The sequence below is a fragment of the Dermacentor albipictus genome, chromosome 7 (assembly GCF_038994185.2).
Source record: "Dermacentor albipictus isolate Rhodes 1998 colony chromosome 7, USDA_Dalb.pri_finalv2, whole genome shotgun sequence".
Lineage (NCBI taxonomy): Eukaryota > Metazoa > Arthropoda > Arachnida > Ixodida > Ixodidae > Dermacentor > Dermacentor albipictus.
In genome coordinates, this window is record NC_091827.1 from 101,651,307 (window position 1) to 101,672,298 (window position 20,992).

Consider the following 20,992-nt stretch of genomic DNA (forward strand, 5'->3'; position numbering starts at 1 on the left):
GGTCGAAGTGAGAAATGAGAAAATAGAAAATATGGTCAAAAATATGGAGAAATCAGAAAATATGATCAAAAATCGCAAATATACAGAAAACGAAACGATAATATATACAACACTGTGACTCAGCCATTAAAAACGCTATCGGAATTCTGTAAATTGCACCTGACAGTACATCTAAAGCGGACAAAACTGGTATGTTGTACATTGTTCTCAAATAAACCATTAATATGTGAGTAACAGTTTTGCAACACCCTTGAATAGAATGTAAGAAATTCACGTGAGAATAAATTGACTTATAGAATTTGTCTGCTTTGGATTCTCTAATGGATGCATTTGACAGAGCTATGATATCTATTTTTAGTGCAGAGCTACGAATTTGCAAACTTCTTGCTTCTATTTTTTTTTCAAGCTTACTAGTTTCTAAAAATTTATTTTAAAATATGTAGGCCCTCAATTAAAATTCTGCTGCCTACAGTCGCTAGCAGTTGCGTTTCTCTTTCATATGCAACAAATTTCAATAACATCGGCAGAGTGCTTATCTTAGAAAAGTGTTTCTGCATTTTAAATTTATTTCGATAGCTGGCATCGGAGTTGGGCCCGAGCTACGGCTTCGTTTTAAGAGGAAGCTTTAGCTCGGGTGCTCCTATCTAAATACATGTAAAAGGAGAATTCGTTTTTCTCGGCAACCACTGCAGCAAATTTGACTGGGTTTGCTGCATTTAAAAGAAGAACTTAAAATCTAGTGACTGTTGGTTTCGAATTTTTTAGTTAGGTTGTCAATTTTTTATAAAAAATTGACGAAAATTGCTAATTTTCAGAAAACGAAACTATCAAGTTTACAACTCTGTCACTCAATAAGAAAAAATGATTTCGAAATTCTGTGAAATGTATCTGATAGCACATCTAAAGCGGACCAAATTGATATGTTACACATGAACGTCAAAAAATGTATTAATATGTATTTACAACTTTTGCAGAACCCTCGTAAACAATGTAAGAAATTCACGTAAGATGTAAAATGACATATAATATTTGTCCGCTTTGAATGATCTAACGGATGCCGTTTGCAGAACCGCGATATCTGTTCTTGATGCAGAGCTATTAGTTTGTAAACTTCATGCTTCTATTTTTTACAAACTTCTGAATTTTTGAAAATCTTTCTAACAAAATTCAAGCCCTAAATCAAAATTCTGCTTCCAACAGTCACTAGAATTTATCTTACTCTCTCAAATACAACAGATTTCATCAAAATCGGTCCAGGGGTTATCTCAGAAAAATGTTTTTGCGTTTTTACATGTATTTGAATAGGCCGCGTCGGAGTTGGGCCCGAGCTAAAGCTTCCTCTTAAGCTATTCCTTTAGTGGCTCGATCTTCGTTCATTCCTCCTCAGTCCCACTTCAAGTGGCCGTTGACTTAATTTATGTAGGTTTTCTAAATGGTGTACTACAAAAATGTGTGCATAACAAAGCGACTATGTAACTGGTAGCGTCGGCTGCGAAGTTCATGACAGTGTAAATGCAGTCACCAGATAGACAGCTGTATTATGCAAGTATAAAAGGGCCACAATACTGGTAACATGGTACAAGTAGGAGAGGCCGGGTTAAGCGGATACATTATTTTGCTGGAGTAAAAACGCTGCTATAGCAATGAAAAACGTGCTGCGTCATTCACACCTGTTGTCGCCACCATAGAGTCTGTTGCGGTGTACGCCCCCCCCCCCCCCTCACCACCTCCCTTCTTACGTTTCTTCTATGGCAAACCAAAACATCGCGTTACGAAGGCGGAAGTTTCAAGTTGAGAAATGTAGACACCTAAACGCGCATAACTGCGTATCCACAGCCCAGGTGGTAGTTAAATTTTACCTGAACCAAGAAAGCATGTTGAATCCGGTCCAGTGCAGCATTCGGAAACTCGGTCGCAACCGCTTCCATAGCTAGCTTGCTCCCGTCTGACCAACTTCTCCAATTCAGTTTTAAATCGGACCAGGCGCAACGCGATCTCAGGCACTGTCCCCAACTGCCGGAGTAGCGTAATGAGCTGTACGCGGGACACATCGCGTGAGACGCGCGACGAGCTCGCCGTACCTGGAAGGCTACCCCTTCAAATCACGCTGGAGGGCGGCCCATGAAAGTGGGGTGGGGGGGCCGCCAGCACAATAGACGTCGGCATTTCTATTGTTCCGCCAGATCACGTCAACGGTGGTAGCGGTACAGCGATGTGGCATGCTTCCACGCTCGCTTTCATTTATTTGCCAGGTGCGCGGCTCCCTCAGCGACCCTTGCACGAGCCCGCTCTAGGCCTATTTGGAGAAATCAGAGCGCATCACTCACCTCTGACACTGCTCACTTCAGGTAGGTGACACGATTTCGCAACGGCGACGTTTCGTAGAGAAACGGACATGTAGTTGGCTTTGCTGCGCCTTTCCGCCTTTGTAACTCTCCCTATCTCAGCGAACTTTCGTCGTGCTTGCTTTTCCGTTCCTTACTGACGAGTCACTCCCGGTGTTCATAACCTCTCGAAGAAAGCCATTCTTCTCGCGACATCCCTCGTAATCTGCTCAGACTGGACGATGATGTCTGACGGCTACAGTTGAGCAATGCGAACAGACGGCGACATGTCGGCGACGCAGACGAAATCTCACGCAGATGTCTTCAGCAGGAGCAGACGGCACCTAGTGGGGACTGGCCGAGTGGTTTCACGCATATAGCGCATAACAGAACGGGAAAGAAAATATGACCAGCCTGCCGGTTAGATGTTTTGCGTGCTCGACACGACAGAATGCACGTTGTCAAAGCGGCCAGACACGCGCACTCAACGCGCCAATGCACGTCGATACAAAGCGTATGGAATCCCCGCACGCGCCTCGAAAGTCACAAATACAAGTAGTAGTGTGTACAGAGCTAGCCAAAAGTGAATGCAGATAAAAAAATGGGCGAAACAGGCAAACGATCTTTCGCGCGTTCTCTGTTTATCATAGTAACGGTTGTCATGGGCTTCAAAAAAATCCTACGTTGCTTTTTTTTATCGATGGTGCTGCCATCGAGTGGGTAGTTTTGTATACTTACTTGGAGTGGCGCCATCTCCCGCCACATGGCACAACTTCTTCAGTTTGCTTATTATGCGAGAGGAGCTCTGCAGCTGTATTGAGTGGATCAATTGCTTTTGCGACAGACGTGTCTGCGCGAGCTCTCGGAGCGCTTTTTACGTAATCATCAAGAGCTTGTTCGCAAAATATTCTTTTTTTCGAATGCGATCAACTGAGCGGTTAATCAATAAAACTTATTTTATATTCCTGTCAGATCTTCTCTGCGGCACGTGATTTCCAAGCAGCCATCTACTGCTTGCTTTAGCAAAGCTTAAGTATTTCTAAGTATTGCTTTAAAACAGGGCCATGGGGACAAAAAACTCACATATTTGGCAACACATCATCTGCTGCACACGTCGGTAATGTGCGATAATGAATCAATACATAATTATTGGCAATTTTCTTATTATAATTTCCGCATATGTGTCTTTGGGTGCATCTCGCTATTCAATATCGATGGCCATTTGGGCAGATCTAATGCATGTCTTGCAGGTTCAATCGTAATCCATGCCACTGGCGCCAGGTTTCAAAGTTCCATCTACATAGTCAGGCATGAATGGCATTACCACTCCGCCCAGTTGCTTGTCCGAAAGCGTAAGAGTACCTTTATTATAAAATAATATCTTCATAATTGCGATCAGAGCAACCTCCGTAGTCCAGACATAGCGGCTAAATGGAACACCGATGCACTTTGGTGCACGTTTGCGATTTCGTAAACCTAGATATGGCGATACACCAACTCTTTGTTTGTTTGTTTGTTTGTTTGTTTTAATATTACGTGCCGTAAATGAGTGGATTACGCCTATGCCAACTTTTGATAGAGTATGTTTGTTGAAGATGTCTAAAATGCCACATTTTTCACATAAAGTCCGTGACACGGGAGTCAGGAATACATGTCTGGTTTTTGGCACGGATACAGTGCATGTATCAAGAAAATACTTCTGCTGTTCACTGCAGAGGTTGCGGCTCCGACCAAGGACTCGGGGGAACGAAATTCCTGCGTAAATTCAGAGGTACAAAAGCCAGCAGAATTGTCGAAGCCATCGAGAATGAGAGTGCCGCCACCCATATGTGTCAACCCGCATTGCGTCGCATTGACTGAAAAAAAAAAAGGTTTCGGTATTTTGTAATTGGGCGGACCAGAAAATGACGATCTCTTTTCCGGTATTTCCTTCCTCTTCTTCAGTGCAGGCTGCATAGCATATATTCTAATAAATTTGCACACTTTGGGGCTTATCTTGTCCCCAATAAATGATCGGCATCTATCCCTCTGATCACCATCTAACCCTCTGCGCTTGCAACTTCCCGCTCAACAACGCTGTGTAATGCTCATACGCGTTTGCCGTTCGTAACCTGGAAGTATCAGGTGCGCCGACTTAAACACAGAAAAGACGTGCAAGATAGATTAGGATATTGTTTTCATATAATATAAGCCGCAAATGACGCAGTCGTATTTTTTTTCCTTTAGAGCAAGGTGGTATTTACTATACTAACTCTGGAAATTTCTGTACATCATTGCGCCTCCACAAACTTTAGTATTGTACGCTCTGTTTTGTAATTCTGTTACGTGCACCAAACCGTTGGACACATACCTGCGCAGTTTTCCGGCAAATTAATTTTGAAAATCGGCTTGCACACTCGATAACCGCGCTTCTGATAGGGTCAGTTGTGGTCAACCTCTGAAGTGAAGTCAACATGGGGCCAGCAGCGAAAACGTTGACATCTTGCAAAGTTGTTTTTAATCTCCCCAGACCCGAAGTGATCGCAAGGGAATGATCAGTTTTGAAGTCGGTCTCATAACGGACTCTTGCTGTACAAACACACTTAGGAAACACACTATCTTTTTGAATAAAATGATCAAAGCAACTTCCTCCATATTGATTAACTGTTTTTGATACAAAACGCTACATACAGCTTCGATTTGTATACATCTACATATGCAACTCCGAATCCAGACACTACCAGGTCACATGTCTTCCTTAACCAATCCTCTGCACAGGGGAATACCTTCGAGGTGCCCAACCGCTAGTCATTAAAGCTAGAACGGGCTATTGGCTATTAAATAAGACGTGCTCCCAAAACGGCGCGTACTCCGCTGTGTAGCATTGAGGAGGCTCCTGACCCTACCACCAAATAGGTTTTTTACCAGCTGTTCCACTGATCACGCTCCCAGCATTAGGCTCCCTCTGCGGTAACGTGGTTGACTGGAAAGTGACAGAAATACCCACTGTGAAAATTGTTGGTCGTGAAGCTTTCCGACGGTTGCCATCAAACTTTACCTTCCGAGACGCTGTTGGTCCAGCGGTGAGCGATGGCTTAAATTGTGTTTCGGTGCTTGATGTGCATGCTTCCGCTGGAAAGGCATGATGAATTGCATCTTTCAAATGATACGTTGGTCAATATCACTTATGGTCGCGCTGAATTAAATAAACAGCTTTTGTGACGTACAAGCCAGCGCCACTAGGACACGCGCTTTTTTCAGCTCCTCCAGGCTAACAGAGACGTTCTCTGTGCTTTTCCTTATCTTGAAACCGCTGTGTAAGAGACCCGCTTTATTCGACGAGACAAAATGGCGACTACGCAGAGCGAAGCCCACGGTAAGTAGCAAAGATAGCCTCGCTCTAAAAGCACCGTCTGCTAGAAGCAACCGCGCAAGAATGTACTACCTACTAAGAAAATAAATATTGTTCTCGTACTGCGGATGTTCGCATGCGAAGCCTCGGTTTTGCGAGGTGTTCAGCCTATACACACCCCCTCCTTTTCGACCTGGGCGAAGTCGCCATATGTTTGCAATGAATTTATTGCGTCTCTCTCATCTTGCTGCGAACACAGTATTGCTTTCACCTCAGATGTGAAAACTGCCTGCTCCGTGAAGCACCGATGCGTCACTAGGGAGGCTGAAAACCCATTGTCTCATTGTCACTCAACATTACCGTGGCCAACCGCACACGACATACTTCCTCTCAGCGCACGAAGTCGCCGGACACCTTGTTTCCCTGAAGCGCAGATTAACTGCTTACTGCTCAAACTCAATTTCACAAATCGAACACGTGCCCTCAAGTGAATACCTAAAGCGCTACCAAGTCGACGTATTAAGCCACGTGCACTGACGCTTATTATTATTTTCTGCATGCACACTAGGGTAGTAACTAACAAGATTCCTTTGTGGAAGCTTGCTGTTTAGGCCTGACCATCTGAGAAAATCGAAGATAAATCGAAGCAGCGAACATTTTACGTTTCAACCTTATACACTGCAACCACCTCATCTCCGGCAAGATACCCGCGACCTTGTGCGTAGCCAAGTGAGTTCTATCCTTCGAACACTCAACAAAGTTATCACTTGTGGGCCACATCGTTACCCTAGAACGCACAACAGCAGCCGCAACAGTTTTAAGACCTATCCCAACATATATATCGCGTAATGTGATAATCAATAAACAAGACCCATCTTCATCACAAACAGCGATTTAGGCCAACGCAGAGAACAGCAAGGCCTCGCAGAAGCCCGTCTATTTGCGTATCGATCCCATCAGTTTGTTCCGTCCGCTCGAAGGTCGCGTTTATCGCTGGCGGTATGCACTGAGTCCTGCGCCGCTCGATAGAAACAAAAGCCAGACGAAAATGCTGCCTGGCTTAACGAGCCGCCTGTTCGAATCGCGTGCACTTCCCCTGGCAGCCATCGTTCGTGCCGTAGATATTCGTATGGAAATTACTACAGGGCAACTCGCTTGTGTTGGCTATCAATCGAAATACTCAATGTACATGTCATCAGAGCTGATTGCAAGTGGCCTTATGGATTTGTAGTCTAAAACTCTCCAAATAGTTTATCCTGAAAAGTTTATCCTCACAACGAGGGGAACCGCTAAATAAACCCCAAGAAATCACACTTACTCCGCAGGGCCAAGTTAATGACTACACTCAACAGCTCCACACAGTGTTCTCCTTAGCATTATCTACTAACCCCAGCCATAAAGTCAAACGAATATTGGCAGAAGCATTGCTCCAGGTTTCGTCTTCGCTTGAACAACATTCTGCACTGCTCAGTAACCATTGTCACTTTCCACCTCTTCACGCAAGCAAATTAACTGACGGTTAGCCTTATGGATGAAATGCTGAAATATGCAGAGGACCAGGCGTGTTTGATGCGGAAGACATGAACGACCCCTTAAAAGCGGCACACTTGGAAAACGCAGCATGCAGCAACTATTGCTACGGTCCCGGCTTTTTGTCATTTCATTCGTCCTTAAATATTTGAAATAAACAGTTCGTTTGTAGTGCCTTTTTGTCACAGTTCGAACCAATCCTGTTATTTTATCGCATCTTTACGAAGTTATAATCATTTCGAAATCTCACACGTGTCCTGCCAGTAAAACAACAATCTCGTTTTCCTCCGGCCCTCTTGAGGAGGAGTGAATCTTTCTATAATGATGCTTTCTTTGCGAACTATCCCGGATTTTGTTGACCGTAGACGCTTTGTGCTGCTCTCCTGCCGTATAGTCCACGCTTCAAAAAAAAAAAAACTCACATACGCGCCCGATGGCGGGATTGAATAAGTGTCCCCCAACGGAGCAGCCTGATGCTCTAAGCATTTGGGCCGCAAACGCACGTATACTTCTTCAGTGTCAACGTCAAGTAGCTCTATGAGACATCGCCATATGTGTGTCACATTACGCACCACGGGTGCGCGAGGGTACAAGCGCGCGCCATTTTCCTTTACGATAAAGAGGCGGGAATAAATTGTGCAAATTCGCAGCGTTTTACAGACTCCTTCACAAGTGCGTAGCCGTAGCTGAGGAACCTCCGGCTGATTCACCGTCGGCCCCATGCAATGACTGATTATGTTTTCGCTCTTTTCTGGCGTTCCAAGAATTTCAGAAGGGAGCCACTTTGGAGTAAATACGAAGGTTGAGCAGGAGCAAGGTGAAAGGACGGCGCTTATGCCGAGTGTTCATGGTCACCGATGTCTTAATTTCTGCTTGAGAACTCTACAAAACCCTGCTAAGTTGAACAAGACCCGTTGCCGGCACAGGTGGCTAATGTTCACTAGCACTGGGAAGTGAAAAATAAATCCGAAGAAAACAGAATTAGTTGCACATTAGTGTGTCTTGATGTTTGTGAGAATAAAGGCGCATGGAACAGCACGAAAGAGGAGAACGAACGTGGCGATGTTGGTGACTTTCGTTATGTACCATGCGCTTTAATACATATTTAACGTGTACCAAGGGGCCAAAATTAGCATTGTTAAGTTGTTCTTTTTTGAAACAAATTCTATTTGCTTGACACATTGTGCAAATGTGTGGCAACAATTCCGTTCAAACAAATGTATTGCTGCATAGATCTCCAGACATTGGCTGGCCGAAAATGTTCAGTTCCTCGTGTACACCCTTCGATTCGCACTACTGAATGTTCGGTACACTGAGACTTCAATGCTTAAATTCCACGGGGGCGTCGAGTTTTGCCACGAAGATGTTGATTTAGTGCATCCCTTTTAAAACGGGACGGTAAGAAATAGTCAACTAGCCCGCTTGGGTTAATCAGGCATGCTCTACGTGCTATTTATTATAGCATACTTGTATACATCTCTTTAGTAATTTTTTTGCCAGAGCTATCCTATCTATCTTGTACCGCTACCTATGCCTATAACGGATCCGGTCGTATCAATCGCTTCCCTGCCTGCTTTCATTGCACCAATACTCTAAGCGTCTCTTGTTTATCTCGACTTGCTGACCGACTAATGCTTCCGTCCACTTTAAGTCCAATCACTTCTGGAAGGTCAACGGTACCTCCGGGTCTCAATGGTTCGCATTCGTTTAGGATGTGCTGAGTGATCTCCGGATTTTATACAAATGTCTCATCTTGTAGCAAATATTTACTCCGATATGTTTTTTTCTCCTTAGGCCGCCAGCTACAGCTTCATCAATAGCAAGGCACTGCCCGTTGTGTTATTGTACAGATTTTCCCTTCTCATTTCTTTCTTGCCGTTCTTTTAATTCTCCATACTCTTTCTTTTTCATTCTTCGCATCCAATTCACTGTTTCTGTGGCTCTTGTTTTCTTTGTGGTGACTCTTTGTTCTCCATTTACCCTTTCAATTACGCTGTACTTGGTTGCCAACTTTCTTGACCTCTTCCTCCATACGGTGTTCACGCTTTTAAGGTAAACCTTCACCGCCTATTAATTTTGATCCATGCTCCCGAGTCTTTCTTCAAAAGTGCTCTTCCTCTGCGCTTCTCTGACTTCAACCCACGCCTGGCCCATGTCATCCTACACTGCCTCATTTGTGGTTTTGCCGTGGGCTCGCCAAGCCAACCGGACTACCGATCTCTGATGTAATAGTTCTGCGGAAACTCGCAAGATGGAGAGAGGTAATTATTGAAGGTAAAATGAGACATCCACCTAAACGTAGCTAAGTGCTACAAAGAAAAGTCATATGGGTTCCTCGAAAGAAAAGCTTCCACCCAAACGTATCACACTCCGGGTACCAATTTATTTCGGGTTCCAGTTCATGTATACTCCGAGGTATTTATACTGCTTGTCTATAGGTATGACTTGTTGAATTGACACGTCGTAATTGATCTTATTTTCCATCCGATTTATGTAAGAAGACATCTGACGTCGGTTGACCTAACTGGCATTAAATTGAAATTCTGTGCAGCTTGCCAAACCGAACCTTAAAACAATAATTTAGCTGATGCACAAGAAAATGACGTTCCCGTGTGGGTGTGATGCCTCCGTTCCGCTGTCTTTTGAGCTGTTTCACGGGCTCCTTGAAGAAAGAATATGACCTCAGTCAACAAGCGACTAGACCCGCTCTTCCTGTGTCTCCGCTGCAGAAGTACGTGCAGAATTTGCTTAAAGTGTTCGAAAAAATATTTTCGCTTACCGCTACACTCTTCTTTGTGAAATTTTGCCGAAGTATCGCATTTTGGAGTCTACAGCGTTCAGTGCAATAGTTGGCATAGTTAATGCCTGGTTTTTAGGAAGAACGTGCGAAGTTTTCTTCGTTTACGAGCATGCAAGCTGCTGCCGCGATAAAGCAAGCGTAAACTTGTGTTGCCGCCTGCCTGAAGCTGCAGAAAGCACACGGTCAGGGAGGGCTGCGGCGTGTTGCCCACTCTCTAGCAAACGCAGCAACCCTCCCTGAACAGCTGCTTTCTTCAGCTGCTTGCAGGCGGCAGCACAAGTCTGAGCGAGCACCGCCTTCGCAGCTGTCATTTTTCTTACAGACGAAACCGGTGAATCCTTGCCTTCTTTAATATACAGGCAAGTAACTATGCCAAATGTTACATTGAACAAACGTAGGCTCCCAAATGCGATCATTCGGTGAAATTTGAGCCAGAACAGTGCGTCGGTAAGCACAACATTTTTTTTTAGAACACATTAAGCGAAACAGGCAGGGCCTTATACATCAGCGGTTTTTGAATTCAACGGTGCAAATAAGAACGAAACATATATGCGGATCCAACTGGCATATCCGAATCAATATGTAGTGAGGTCCTAGGGAAGCGTTTGAGTAAAATGCTATGCAATGACAGACATGATGCGTGCAATTTTATTTTATTTCCAAGTACGCCCAAGGCTGCAGTAGTCCATGGCCCAGATGTTTCCTTTCTACTTCCACCGAAGAAATGTTTGATCATTTGACTTCGCGATGAAACACACATAAATGTTCATCTTCTGCACGGTGTTTCTCAGCATAACAATCACGTGGCTACCGGGCAAGGCGTGGACACTCCGAACAGGCAGCCCTCTTGGCTTGGATTACACCGTGTCTGTAATCGACCCACATTGCTATGACCCAGACGAAGGCAAATTTGTAGTTTTTCTTCGTAAACCAGGCAATAAGCAGTAGCAAGTGTGTTGTAGTGAGTAATACGAACCATAGAATGTGATCTTGTTTCGAAGTTTCAGCAACAACAGAGGAAATGTAAGCGTAAAATCTCTTTCTTTTTTTTATGCGGGAATTGCACGTGTCTCCATATTTAGCAGGCTTTCAGATGCTAGGACTGCCGCTCACATTATAAACATTATTGCATCACATAGTATTAAAGTAAATTCGGAATATAATATCTTGCACGGAAATAATACTTTACCGCACTAGTGAAGCTTACGGGCTTTTATATTATACGCCGCGTTGTGTTGCCTCCTCTCACGCATGCAGGACTGGCAGGGGAGTGCATAGGCGGTCGATATCTCGTGAATTATTCATTACGCGTGTTTTGATTGTGTGTTTTTTTCGTGTTTTTTTTTGCATCCACGTGCGCCAGCTGCCACTGGCAACTGGCCCGCGTTTTGTGGCGTGGCATTTCTTTCCAGCCATGCACTGTTTTCGGTCAACACACGTGCCACCAATGAAAGTTCTACGCTGCGGTTATGCGATCCTTTTCCACTTCAACTACCACCGTGATGTGTCTTCTGCAGGAAAGCAAAGACAAGAAGCCTAGCGAACACGACAATGCTCACGTTCTAGAGGTCAAGGTTGGAGACGCCAAGGTCGTGCTTTAGTCGTAACGACACTCGCGGTCATGATCTCGTCAACATGCGCAACGACTGCCGATACCTTTTTCGCAGCTCCTCGTTTTCTAAAATCTGTGGACAGTATATTTATTCCGACTGTGTGTTTATTCTGCCGAAAAACTACATTTCTTTCTGAATTTCCCGTTATTTCTATAACTCCAGCGGAATCATCCAAATTAGAAGTTTAATGTTACGCTATTACTGCGGAGCCTCTACTTAAATATGCGAGAACTTATTTTCTATATATGAAAGTCCGACAGGGTGATCCAATGTATCCAACGCCTGAACAACTTTTATTCTTATTTTTCTTTACTTTTTACATTTTCTATTCTCGCAAGAACTTGGATGCAGGTAGTGTTATATTTTTTATTTTATTTCTTTATTTATGCGAAAACAATAAAATATAATAGTTGCCTAAGTCACTCGCGAAAAAAAAAGGAAAAATGCTTGACATGGCACTTTCTAAAAAAGTCGCACTAAAGATAACGTCATAGAAACAACTGCAATGGCTGGTTCTGAAAACGCCACTTTTTTTCTAACTGTTGTCTTGAGCTTGGATTTTAATTGCATACAATTTAACCTTTTCGGAAAGTAGACGCAAATGGTAGACAAAATCTGCATAACTAAACATGACTGCAAACAGTATGGTGATGGTCTCCATGATTTAGCGTGTCTTTTATGTTTAGAATTTATTAAAACAAACTGAAATACCACAATATAGACTACCAATGAAGCCAGAATCAAGTGAATAGCATGCCAGAGACCACACAGAGCAACTAAAGCATTCTAGACAATGACGTGTGCAGCCATCAGACAATGCAGACAGCTAACGCCAGCAACAACTAGCATATACTGTCGGCACTAAAGCTATAGGTTCCCATAATAAGCGGCTCAAATAAAGGTCAACGCCAGTACAAGCCGCATAAGTTACAGTCATCGTCAATGAAAAAGTGCGGACGAGGGTTGGCAAGATGCATTAGCCCCGGAATGATTGAAGGAGGGATGACATGAGCGTTCGCTTTGAAACGGCGCGGTGGGTTGCGCTACCAAGCTTTTGGTATTAGTAAAAATAATTCCTTTATTTTTGATCATGAAGATGACGGAGGCTGGGCGAAACAGCTGAAAAGCAACTTCACTAACTCCGGCTTCCCGGAAAGTACACTTTGGCAATTAAATTATGAGGTTTTATGTGCCGAAACCACTTTCTGATTATGAGGCACGCCGTAGTGGGGGACTCCGGAAATTTGGACCCCCTGGGGTTCTTTAATGTGCACCTTAATCTAAGTACACGGGTGTTTTCGCATTACGCCCCCATCGAAATGCGGTTGCTGTGGCCGGGATTCGATCCCGCGACCTGGCGTTTAGCAGCCCAACACCATAGCCACTAAGCAACTACGGCGGCTACTTTGGCGATCGCAGAGCATACCGAAATTCTGATAATCAACATAAAAATGTAGGATGTACAGCAAAACACAGAAAGAAAACACAGAAAGAAAACACAGAAAGAAAACACAGAAAAAAAAACAACATAAAAAAACAGCATTATCAACATCAATACAGCCCATTTTCATTGCAACCAAACATTAGAAAGAGCACACTGAAACAACTTACATTATCGCAATAAGCACATGATTGGAAAATAATTTACCAAACTATTGAAACAGAGGACCATTTAGAATGTTAAGAAAAAAGCACGCAATTCTTTGCTGGATGACTCTTCTGGAGCAATGTGTTTACTGGTACATAAGTTTAGCAACTCAGTTGTACTTTCCAAGTCTGATTGTCGAACGGAGTATTTGTGGATCCTCCTATCCAAGCAAGCTAATTGAGAGAGACAGTGCTCTCTTCTCTCTCGTTTTATCCCTATACTCCTTCCCCCGGTGCAGGGTAGCGCAAACCGGACGTGCGTCTGGTTAACCCCCCTGCCTTTCCGGTATTTTATTTCTCTCTCTCTCTCTCTCTTCACGCCTCTACGCTGCGAAGTCAGGAATGCCATGTCTCATTGAAGCTACAGTAATGCCGCAACCGATAAGCCAGACATGGTTTGTAGACTTCGCTCGTGGAAACAATTGACGCCCCTGTTTCCACCACGCTCGCAATACAATTCCCGGGAACACAAACGAAAATACGCAAGAACAAATAACTGCAAATGTAGACGAAAGGAATGGACGCAAATACGATCGTTCTGACGTGATGAAAATCGGTGTGTTAATTTTGCAAGTGGTGTCGCTACGTACTTTTTCCTTATTTTTTGCATGAATACTGTAACCTTCTCGTCACTTTTCTCTGTTCCTTTTGTGCGGAAATTTTGTATCACCAAAGAAAGCCCGTTTTGGCAATCACGTAAGACAAAGCAGTTCGCTACGAATGTAGATCCTTGAATCTCAACTCCAATCGTGTAGGCGCCCAGTGGAGTAACGACGTGGCCGCCAGCCATCTGAATCTGCGAGTTATACCAGGGTGTGATTACTTTCTTCAGCTGCGTTGCCATTTTCCCGCTCAGTATGGAGTAGTCTGCGCCGGCGTCCACTAAAGCACTAATGGCATAACCGTCAATAGTTATTGGTATATCGAGAGAAAGTCGGTCGTCTTGTTCAGCTGCAGGTGGTGCCTAATCTGGATTTGTCTGTGCCTCCGTTGATCGGGGGCCTTCAGCACTTCGACTGTCAGCGACCTGGCCCCCAGAGATCACTTTAGTTAGTTTTCCCGGCGGGGACTGGGCGATTGCGCGGTAGAACACCACTGGTGTGGAGGTAAAGATCTTTTGGGAGACGGTAACCGCGACTGCCGCCTGGCAGGCGGTGGCAAGCGCTCCTGAGAAAGTAAGTCCTCAATGTCCCGGGGTGGCTCGCCGTATCGGGGCAGTGGCGAGTATGCGGGAAAGCCGCGAAGTCTAAGGCACCGGTATGAGCACTGGCGGTACAAGTACAGAGGCCGGTGATGGGGTGCTCGCCAAACATGCAATTTCTCAGAGGATGGGATGTGAATCTATCGTCGATGTAGTGAAGCTGTTGTCCCGGAGGATGGGCAACTGGTGCGGCACGAGCAATGGGCGTGTACCCAGCTTCGCCCTACGATATCGGCTGCGCCGACTGATGTGACAGTGTAGGAGGACCACGAACGATCAGCGACGAAGAGGAAGCAGGATGCCTTAATGCTTCCGCATAGGTCACATGGCGGTATTCAGTCGGTCCTGCCGCAACGTTTTCAGGAGGCAAGGTATCACGGAAGGCCTGGTGCAGCTCGTCCTTGATAACACTTCCAATGGAGCTTACCGTAGTGTGCCATGTTGGTGTGACGGCGGCCTTTTGCAACTCTTCACGCACGACGGAGTGGATGAGCTCTCGTAGACAGTCACTGTTGCTACCGATGGCCGTGAAAATGTCAACAGCGGACATGCTGTTCACTTGCCCTCATACAGGTTGGATCGATGCAGAAGCATCTGTGCCATGGTCACGGCCTCGAACAAGAACTCCGCGACCGTCTTCGGAGGGCTCCGCACGAGACCTGCAAAGAGCTGTTCCTTGACCCACGCATCAGATGACGTAACTTCTCCTCTGTCATTCCTAGATCTGCTCCACGGAAGAGGCGCGTCACGTCTTCGATTTATATGATCACAGTTTCGTTTGGCAACTGGACGTGGCCTGAATCGCTCATTCCGCTCCTTCGTGGCGATTGGCACTGGTGTAGGCTGTGGCGTTCACGCAAGAACGAGCCGCACACCAAGCCCAATAGAGAGGAAATGCCCCAAAGCTTTCTTCGCCATCGAATATATATGCTCCCAAATAACTGGCGCCAACTGGTGGCACGTGCACACACTACACCCCCCCCCCCGCCCCTTTATCTGGAAACGCAGTATGTGTAGTTCTACCCGATTCGTAGTTCAGTGTTTTGGTCTCCGGATCTGTCTTCCAAATCTCGACACGTGAATGAGCGAACTGGGCTGGGATGACGCCGGGGAACTCGGGACGAAAGTAACTCCCTCCGAACTCGCTGCACGAGTTTCGCTGCATGACGGCTTCGTCTCCGGTTCTTCACCGATGACAGGTTCGGCAGGACTCCCGGACCCCGGGTCATTGCACACTTGGACGAGGTGTAGCCCATTACGTTGGAGAACTCCCTACGGCGTCTCCACAACGTACGACCGGGGACGTTGAGCTGGTCCCAGTACCATCGCACCACTGTTTATATCACGCACCCAAACCTGCTCACCCTTCTGAAATGGGCGTTGTGTCTGAGCTGCATGCCTCCGGTTGATATCTCGTGCCTGCTTCTTCTGATTAACTTGATCACTCCGGATAAAAGACCGAGACGAGGGCCAGCATGGCTAGAGCTGCTGTAACGTCTTGGGAACTTCGGTATGCAGGCGTCTGCCTATTAGAAGCAGTGCAGGGATGAATCCACTGGCACCAGGAGTGTCCCTGTACAAGGATATAAAGTTGGGCGAGTTGGTACGGTAACATGATCTTGAAATGTAGAGCGAAGTGACACAGACAGACACTAGAAGCAAACAGGACGAGCGCTAACTTTCTTGACAGCTCCCTTAATATGTTTAACTGATGTCTTTAGACCTTGTTATGTTCATATGCTGCGGTATTTGCAATCACCTATATATATGTTGACGTTTCCATAAAGATTTAGTTGAGAGCGCTCGTCCTGTCTGCTTCTAGTCTCTGTCTGTGTCACTTCACGCTACAACTCAAGATAGTGTCCCTGTAGGCCAGCAGTGCCGAATATGGCTCGTCCGCCTTGTGCAGTAAGTCCTTGAAGGTCCGCACCATACTCTCCCCTTCGCCTTTGGACTGCGGGAAACGTGGGCTGCTAGTGACATGCCTGAACCCGTAAGCCTGCGCATAGGTAGATAAGTCTTTGGATGATAAGTTTGGACCGTTGTCGCTGCGAACAACACTAGCGATGCTGTGGCGCGGAAAGACGCTCTTGGCGGCCTTGACCATGGCAGGTGCTGTGGTAGAGCGCAGACTAATGATTTCAGCGAAGCGTGCCCTGTAGTCAACCAGCAACACATAATCTTGACCTTTCAGGTGGAAAAGATCGACGCCCACTTCCTCCCAGGGAAGATTGGAGCATGGCAAGGCATCATTGGTTCTGGACGTTGGACACGGGTATCTGCACACTTGGCACCGTTAGAGACAATGGTCTCGGTGTGGCTGTTTACTCCGGCCACCACACCTATTCTCGAGCGATGGCTTTGCATCGGTTAACACCTTGATGCCTGTCGTGAATGATATCGAATATCGAACACTGAAGAGTCTACGATACCACAATGCGAGCCCCTTTTAGAAGTGGCCCCTCGCAGATACTGAGCTCTCAACAATGCTGCCAGTACCTCTTAAACTAGAGCGGCAGCCTTGTCTGCCTGGACCAGCCTTTGGTGCAGTCTTTGGTTGTCTTGGGCATGGCGGAGTTCGTCTTGAAGTGTGGCGACGAAGTCCGGGAGAGAGCAAAGAATCTCTTCCACAATGAGCTCTAGTTAATCAGCTTACTTTGGCGGTTGACCATCCATTGATTCACGTGAGAGCGTGTCAGCTGTGGCTATCAACTTGCCGGATACATACAGCATCTGGTACTGGAAGTGCATCCGCTTCAGTTTAGAACCGTTGAATCCGTAGAGGCAGCAAATCGACATCCATGGTGCCCATGAGCGCCAGGAGTGGCTTGTGGGCTTTCTCAAGGAAGACATATAGGCCACGAATACATTCTTCAAAACGGAGCACAGCCCAGGAAGCAGCCAAAGTCTCCTTCTCCGTCTGGCTGTACTGACATTCCGCTGGTGTGAGCGACCGCGACGCGAAGGCAACTGGTCGGCGCTCACCGGAAGGCTGCACTTGTAACAGGACAGTGCCAAGACAAAAGGAGCTGGCATCAGTTGATACTGTTGTCTAGTATGCCACGTTGTACCGAGCAACACAGAGGTCAGAGCAGAGCAGCTCCTTGAGATTCGGAAAAGCAATCTGTTGAACGTGACCCCAAGTTCACCCAGAATATATACGCTCCCAAAGCACTGGGGCTAACTGATGGCACATGCCCCCTCTACAGAGACCTCCAGAAGTCGACGACAAAATTCACGCCACGTCAGTTGCTCTTCACGGTTCCGAAACCACCTACGCACTACGTGTCTCAATTTTGCCGCGTCGTCCAAGTGGTTCAAGGCGGCTACGCGCTCGAACGACCATACAGTCTTCGACATCTGCGACCACTGACCCATGGTACGTCGTCGGGACCCGTGGGCTCTCAAGTGTATTCCCCTTCAACATCGTGCTCTCGGTACCGGTTGGTGCGGGTTGAGTGGAAGCGCTGGTCATACTGGTTAAAGTGGTGAGAGGCATAGCGTCGGCGACTACCGGGGCTTGTCCCCTGATTCTGCGGGTGGCCCAATGCACGGGAGTGTTGACTGGCACTGGATTCCTAGTGCAGATCCTCGGAGGGGTCTGCAACATCCGTGAGAGATATCCAGCACCTCCGCCAGTTTATTACGAGCTTTCAAAAGTACTCTTGGGGGTTTAATAAACCGCAGAGCAGCTGGCTCCTTAAAAGCGCGTCCGTCAGGGCTAGCGCGCGAGCAGGAAGAGACGCTCGCGGTTTTTGTTCTTTTGGGCTCGGCCCACTCTTTCCCTCGACCCGCTTCCTACATGCGGCAATATGATGGCGCGTTTTGATGATGCCGCTGCTTCGTGGAAGACGAGTACTGGCCGATGCGTGCTTTAGTACATGTCGTAATTGAACATTGTCACGTTTGGTAGACCTCATACGTAGACGTGGTCGATGACTGCCTCCTCTCGATGCGAACCACTATAAATCGTGATCAACTGTACTCCGGCGGCGGCTGCGTATGGTGCCGCCACGCGGTTCCTATTTAGAAAGCGATTTGCGATGGGGACCGTGCACCGAGTGGTGATAGCTTCGTGTGCGCTGTGTTCTCGTCCCTTAGTTCTTGTTAAAGTGAGAGACAGCACAAAGGTCATTGGGCAACCAGTGCTGAAACTTCGCGTACCAACAGAAGCGCCATAACACACAGCGTAGCGAGAGGTGGACACAGTTTACAGTAACTCGTGCTACGATTTTGCATCAGCAAGTTCCCCGCTCATTTTGAAGCACATGTGTCCAACTGCTGACCTGTCTGGGCACTGACGTGCTAGAAACTCCCAACCCGTTTCGCAATGGACAAAAGTTGGCTGGGCGCATCGGCCTAAACGAACTTCAGTACGGGCGCGTCTGTTGTCGTTAAATATGCCGTGCAATCTTCCTGGTTTCTCTGCGGGATGGTGTCAGCATGTTTTAGTTATGGACTCAAGCTGCCGGACTCGCCAGCGCTGGTTCCCCACTCGCTTGCTGCTGCAGGCCCTATTCTAAAAGCGATCGTCTTATGTGACGGACTGACGTGTTTCTTCGTTGGGTAGGCACAGAAATGCTTCCGCATTTAAAAACGAGTGTTCAGAAGTTATTTTTAACGCTTCTGTTTAAGCTTGGAGCACGAAGATTTCGCCACATATTGCACTCAACATTTTTTCTTCCGCACGAGGGATACACGGAGAGTGTACATATTTATACTGATGGTTCCGCAAACACCCAGTGTTCGTCCGGTGCTGTGGTTGTCCCAGCAAGAGCTATTACCATCAGCTTTAGGACTGATCACCCAACGACATCGACATCTGCGAAACTAGCTGCGCTTCGCGCTGCACTTTGTTTCGTCAAGCGAGAACCACCTCGACAATGGTCAATCTTCAGTGACTCAAAGCCAGGCCTACAATCTGTGCTATCAGCTATGCGTCGCGGGCCATTCGAACAGCTCATATTCGATATTAGATGCTTACTCCATACAACACATGAGAAAGGACACCACGTGACGTTTCTGTGGCTGCCAAGTCACTGCGGCGTCATAAGAAACGAAGACGCCCATAATGCCGCTCGGGCAGCTCTTGAAGGCACACAGGAAGAGGCCATACCACTTTCACAGTCAGGCGCAGCCAGCAGACTTCGAGTGCTTGCACAGGAGATCACGCTCTCTCTATGGAGCACACCAAGCAGCCAGACCAACTGCAGCAATCGTCAATACTACCTGCCCTCTTTGATGCATCTCTGTATGCCAACTGGACTTCGCCGAAGAGAGGCCACTCTGCTTTATCGCTTATGGCTAGGGGTGGCCTTCACGAAATCTTACTCATTTCGCATTGGAATGGCCGACAACGCTCTCTGCAATGCCTGTCATTGCGAGGAGACGCTGGAACACATTCTGTGCGACTGTCCTAAATATATTAGGACAGTCGATATATTAGGATATATTAGGAATATATTGTTCAGAGACAGTCCCTGGCGTACGTTTTAGCACACCTTGACACTAGACCATTGTCAGTTGCAACTATTTTCGCATATCGCCGACAGAAGACATCGCAGCTGAAAGCGACGAAGGGACTACTTCAGTTTTTGAAAGAGTCTGGCTTGGACAAGCGGCTGTGACAGTGATGTCACGTACCGCGCAATAGTGTGGGACTGTAACTGACGATGTGTGTGCTGTGTTGTGCGCTCTCTCTCTCTCCTCCCCATCTTTCATCCCCCCCATACCACTCCCATGTGTAGGGTAGCAAACCGGTTAAGCTAAACTGGTTAACCTCTCTGCCTTTCCTTCTCAACATTTTCCTTCCTTCCTTCCTTCGCTATTTTAACCGAATTTAAGGTTGCTCGCCTGTATAGTGTCTTTAAGACTTTGGGAAACATTGTGGATAGTGGCAGTGTGAGACTCTGAACGCTTGAATAAGTAACTTTTCAAAACAAAGGCTGTTATTAACCAACACAGATTAAACGTATATCTTTCGTCACTTACACTATCGTCCGGAATTCATCAAAATACACAGTGAGTCGCATAGTTCACCGAGGAGACGAAGTGAAAGAACTGAATGCCTCGTATTGGGCACAAAATTTCGAAGAAGGGTGTTAAGTAATTATTGTCAAAGCACGTAATCAAACTACACACTTCAAATGTGAAGTAAGTGGTATCCTATTGGCCTCGAGCTCCACCACTGGAAATGCTGGCGCCACCGTCGGCGTGACGTGCTAGGAGGGATCACGTGGACATAGCGGCCGCGTCGGCTGCTTCGGGCGCGCCGAAGCGAGCTGAAAACGAGTTTAAATTCCCTCGTACGCTGCGGTCCTCATTTAGTGGCGAAATTTTCCCGCTTCGAGTGTCTCCTTTACAACGCTTGAAAGCACTACAATAGGTAGTGGCTGCCTTTGAAGGCGCGCAACATGGTAGGCCACTGCTCGGTGCCGCAGGGCCGGACGCACGTAACGGAGGCCGGTGTCAGGCTTATTCACACGTAGCCGCAGGACAAGAAGCTGCGTGAAGCTTGGCTCGCGAAACATAAAACCGGCAAACAGT

At 46.6% G+C, this 20,992-nt stretch overlaps 1 protein-coding gene and 1 long non-coding RNA gene across 6 annotated transcripts in view; one reads left to right on the forward strand and one right to left on the reverse strand.

Annotated features, from left to right (window-relative positions):
- Nucleotides 1-20,992, reverse strand: part of LOC135917208 (cyclin-dependent kinase-like 4) — a 145,600-nt gene that overhangs the window by 68,857 nt on the left and 55,751 nt on the right. Inside the window, exon 1 of one of the 5 annotated variants that reach the window (XM_065450732.2) lies at nt 2,328-2,813. The exons of 3 other annotated variants lie outside the window; for them this stretch is intronic. Coding sequence is in view for 1 of the 2 variants with exons in the window: in XM_065450730.1 (XP_065306802.1) it covers nt 1,860-1,900 (41 nt within the window). In the remaining variant the exon portion in view is untranslated. Of the gene's footprint in view, nt 1-1,859; nt 2,004-2,327; nt 2,814-20,992 lie in introns of those variants that run through there. One more of the 5 variants, XM_065450730.1, reaches the window with a different exon arrangement.
- Nucleotides 2,246-20,992, forward strand: part of LOC135917212 (uncharacterized) — a 108,145-nt gene continuing 89,398 nt past the window's right edge. The window contains exon 1 of the long non-coding RNA XR_010569227.2: nt 2,246-2,348. This is a non-coding gene — a long non-coding RNA (uncharacterized lncRNA). The remainder of the gene's footprint in view (nt 2,349-20,992) is intronic.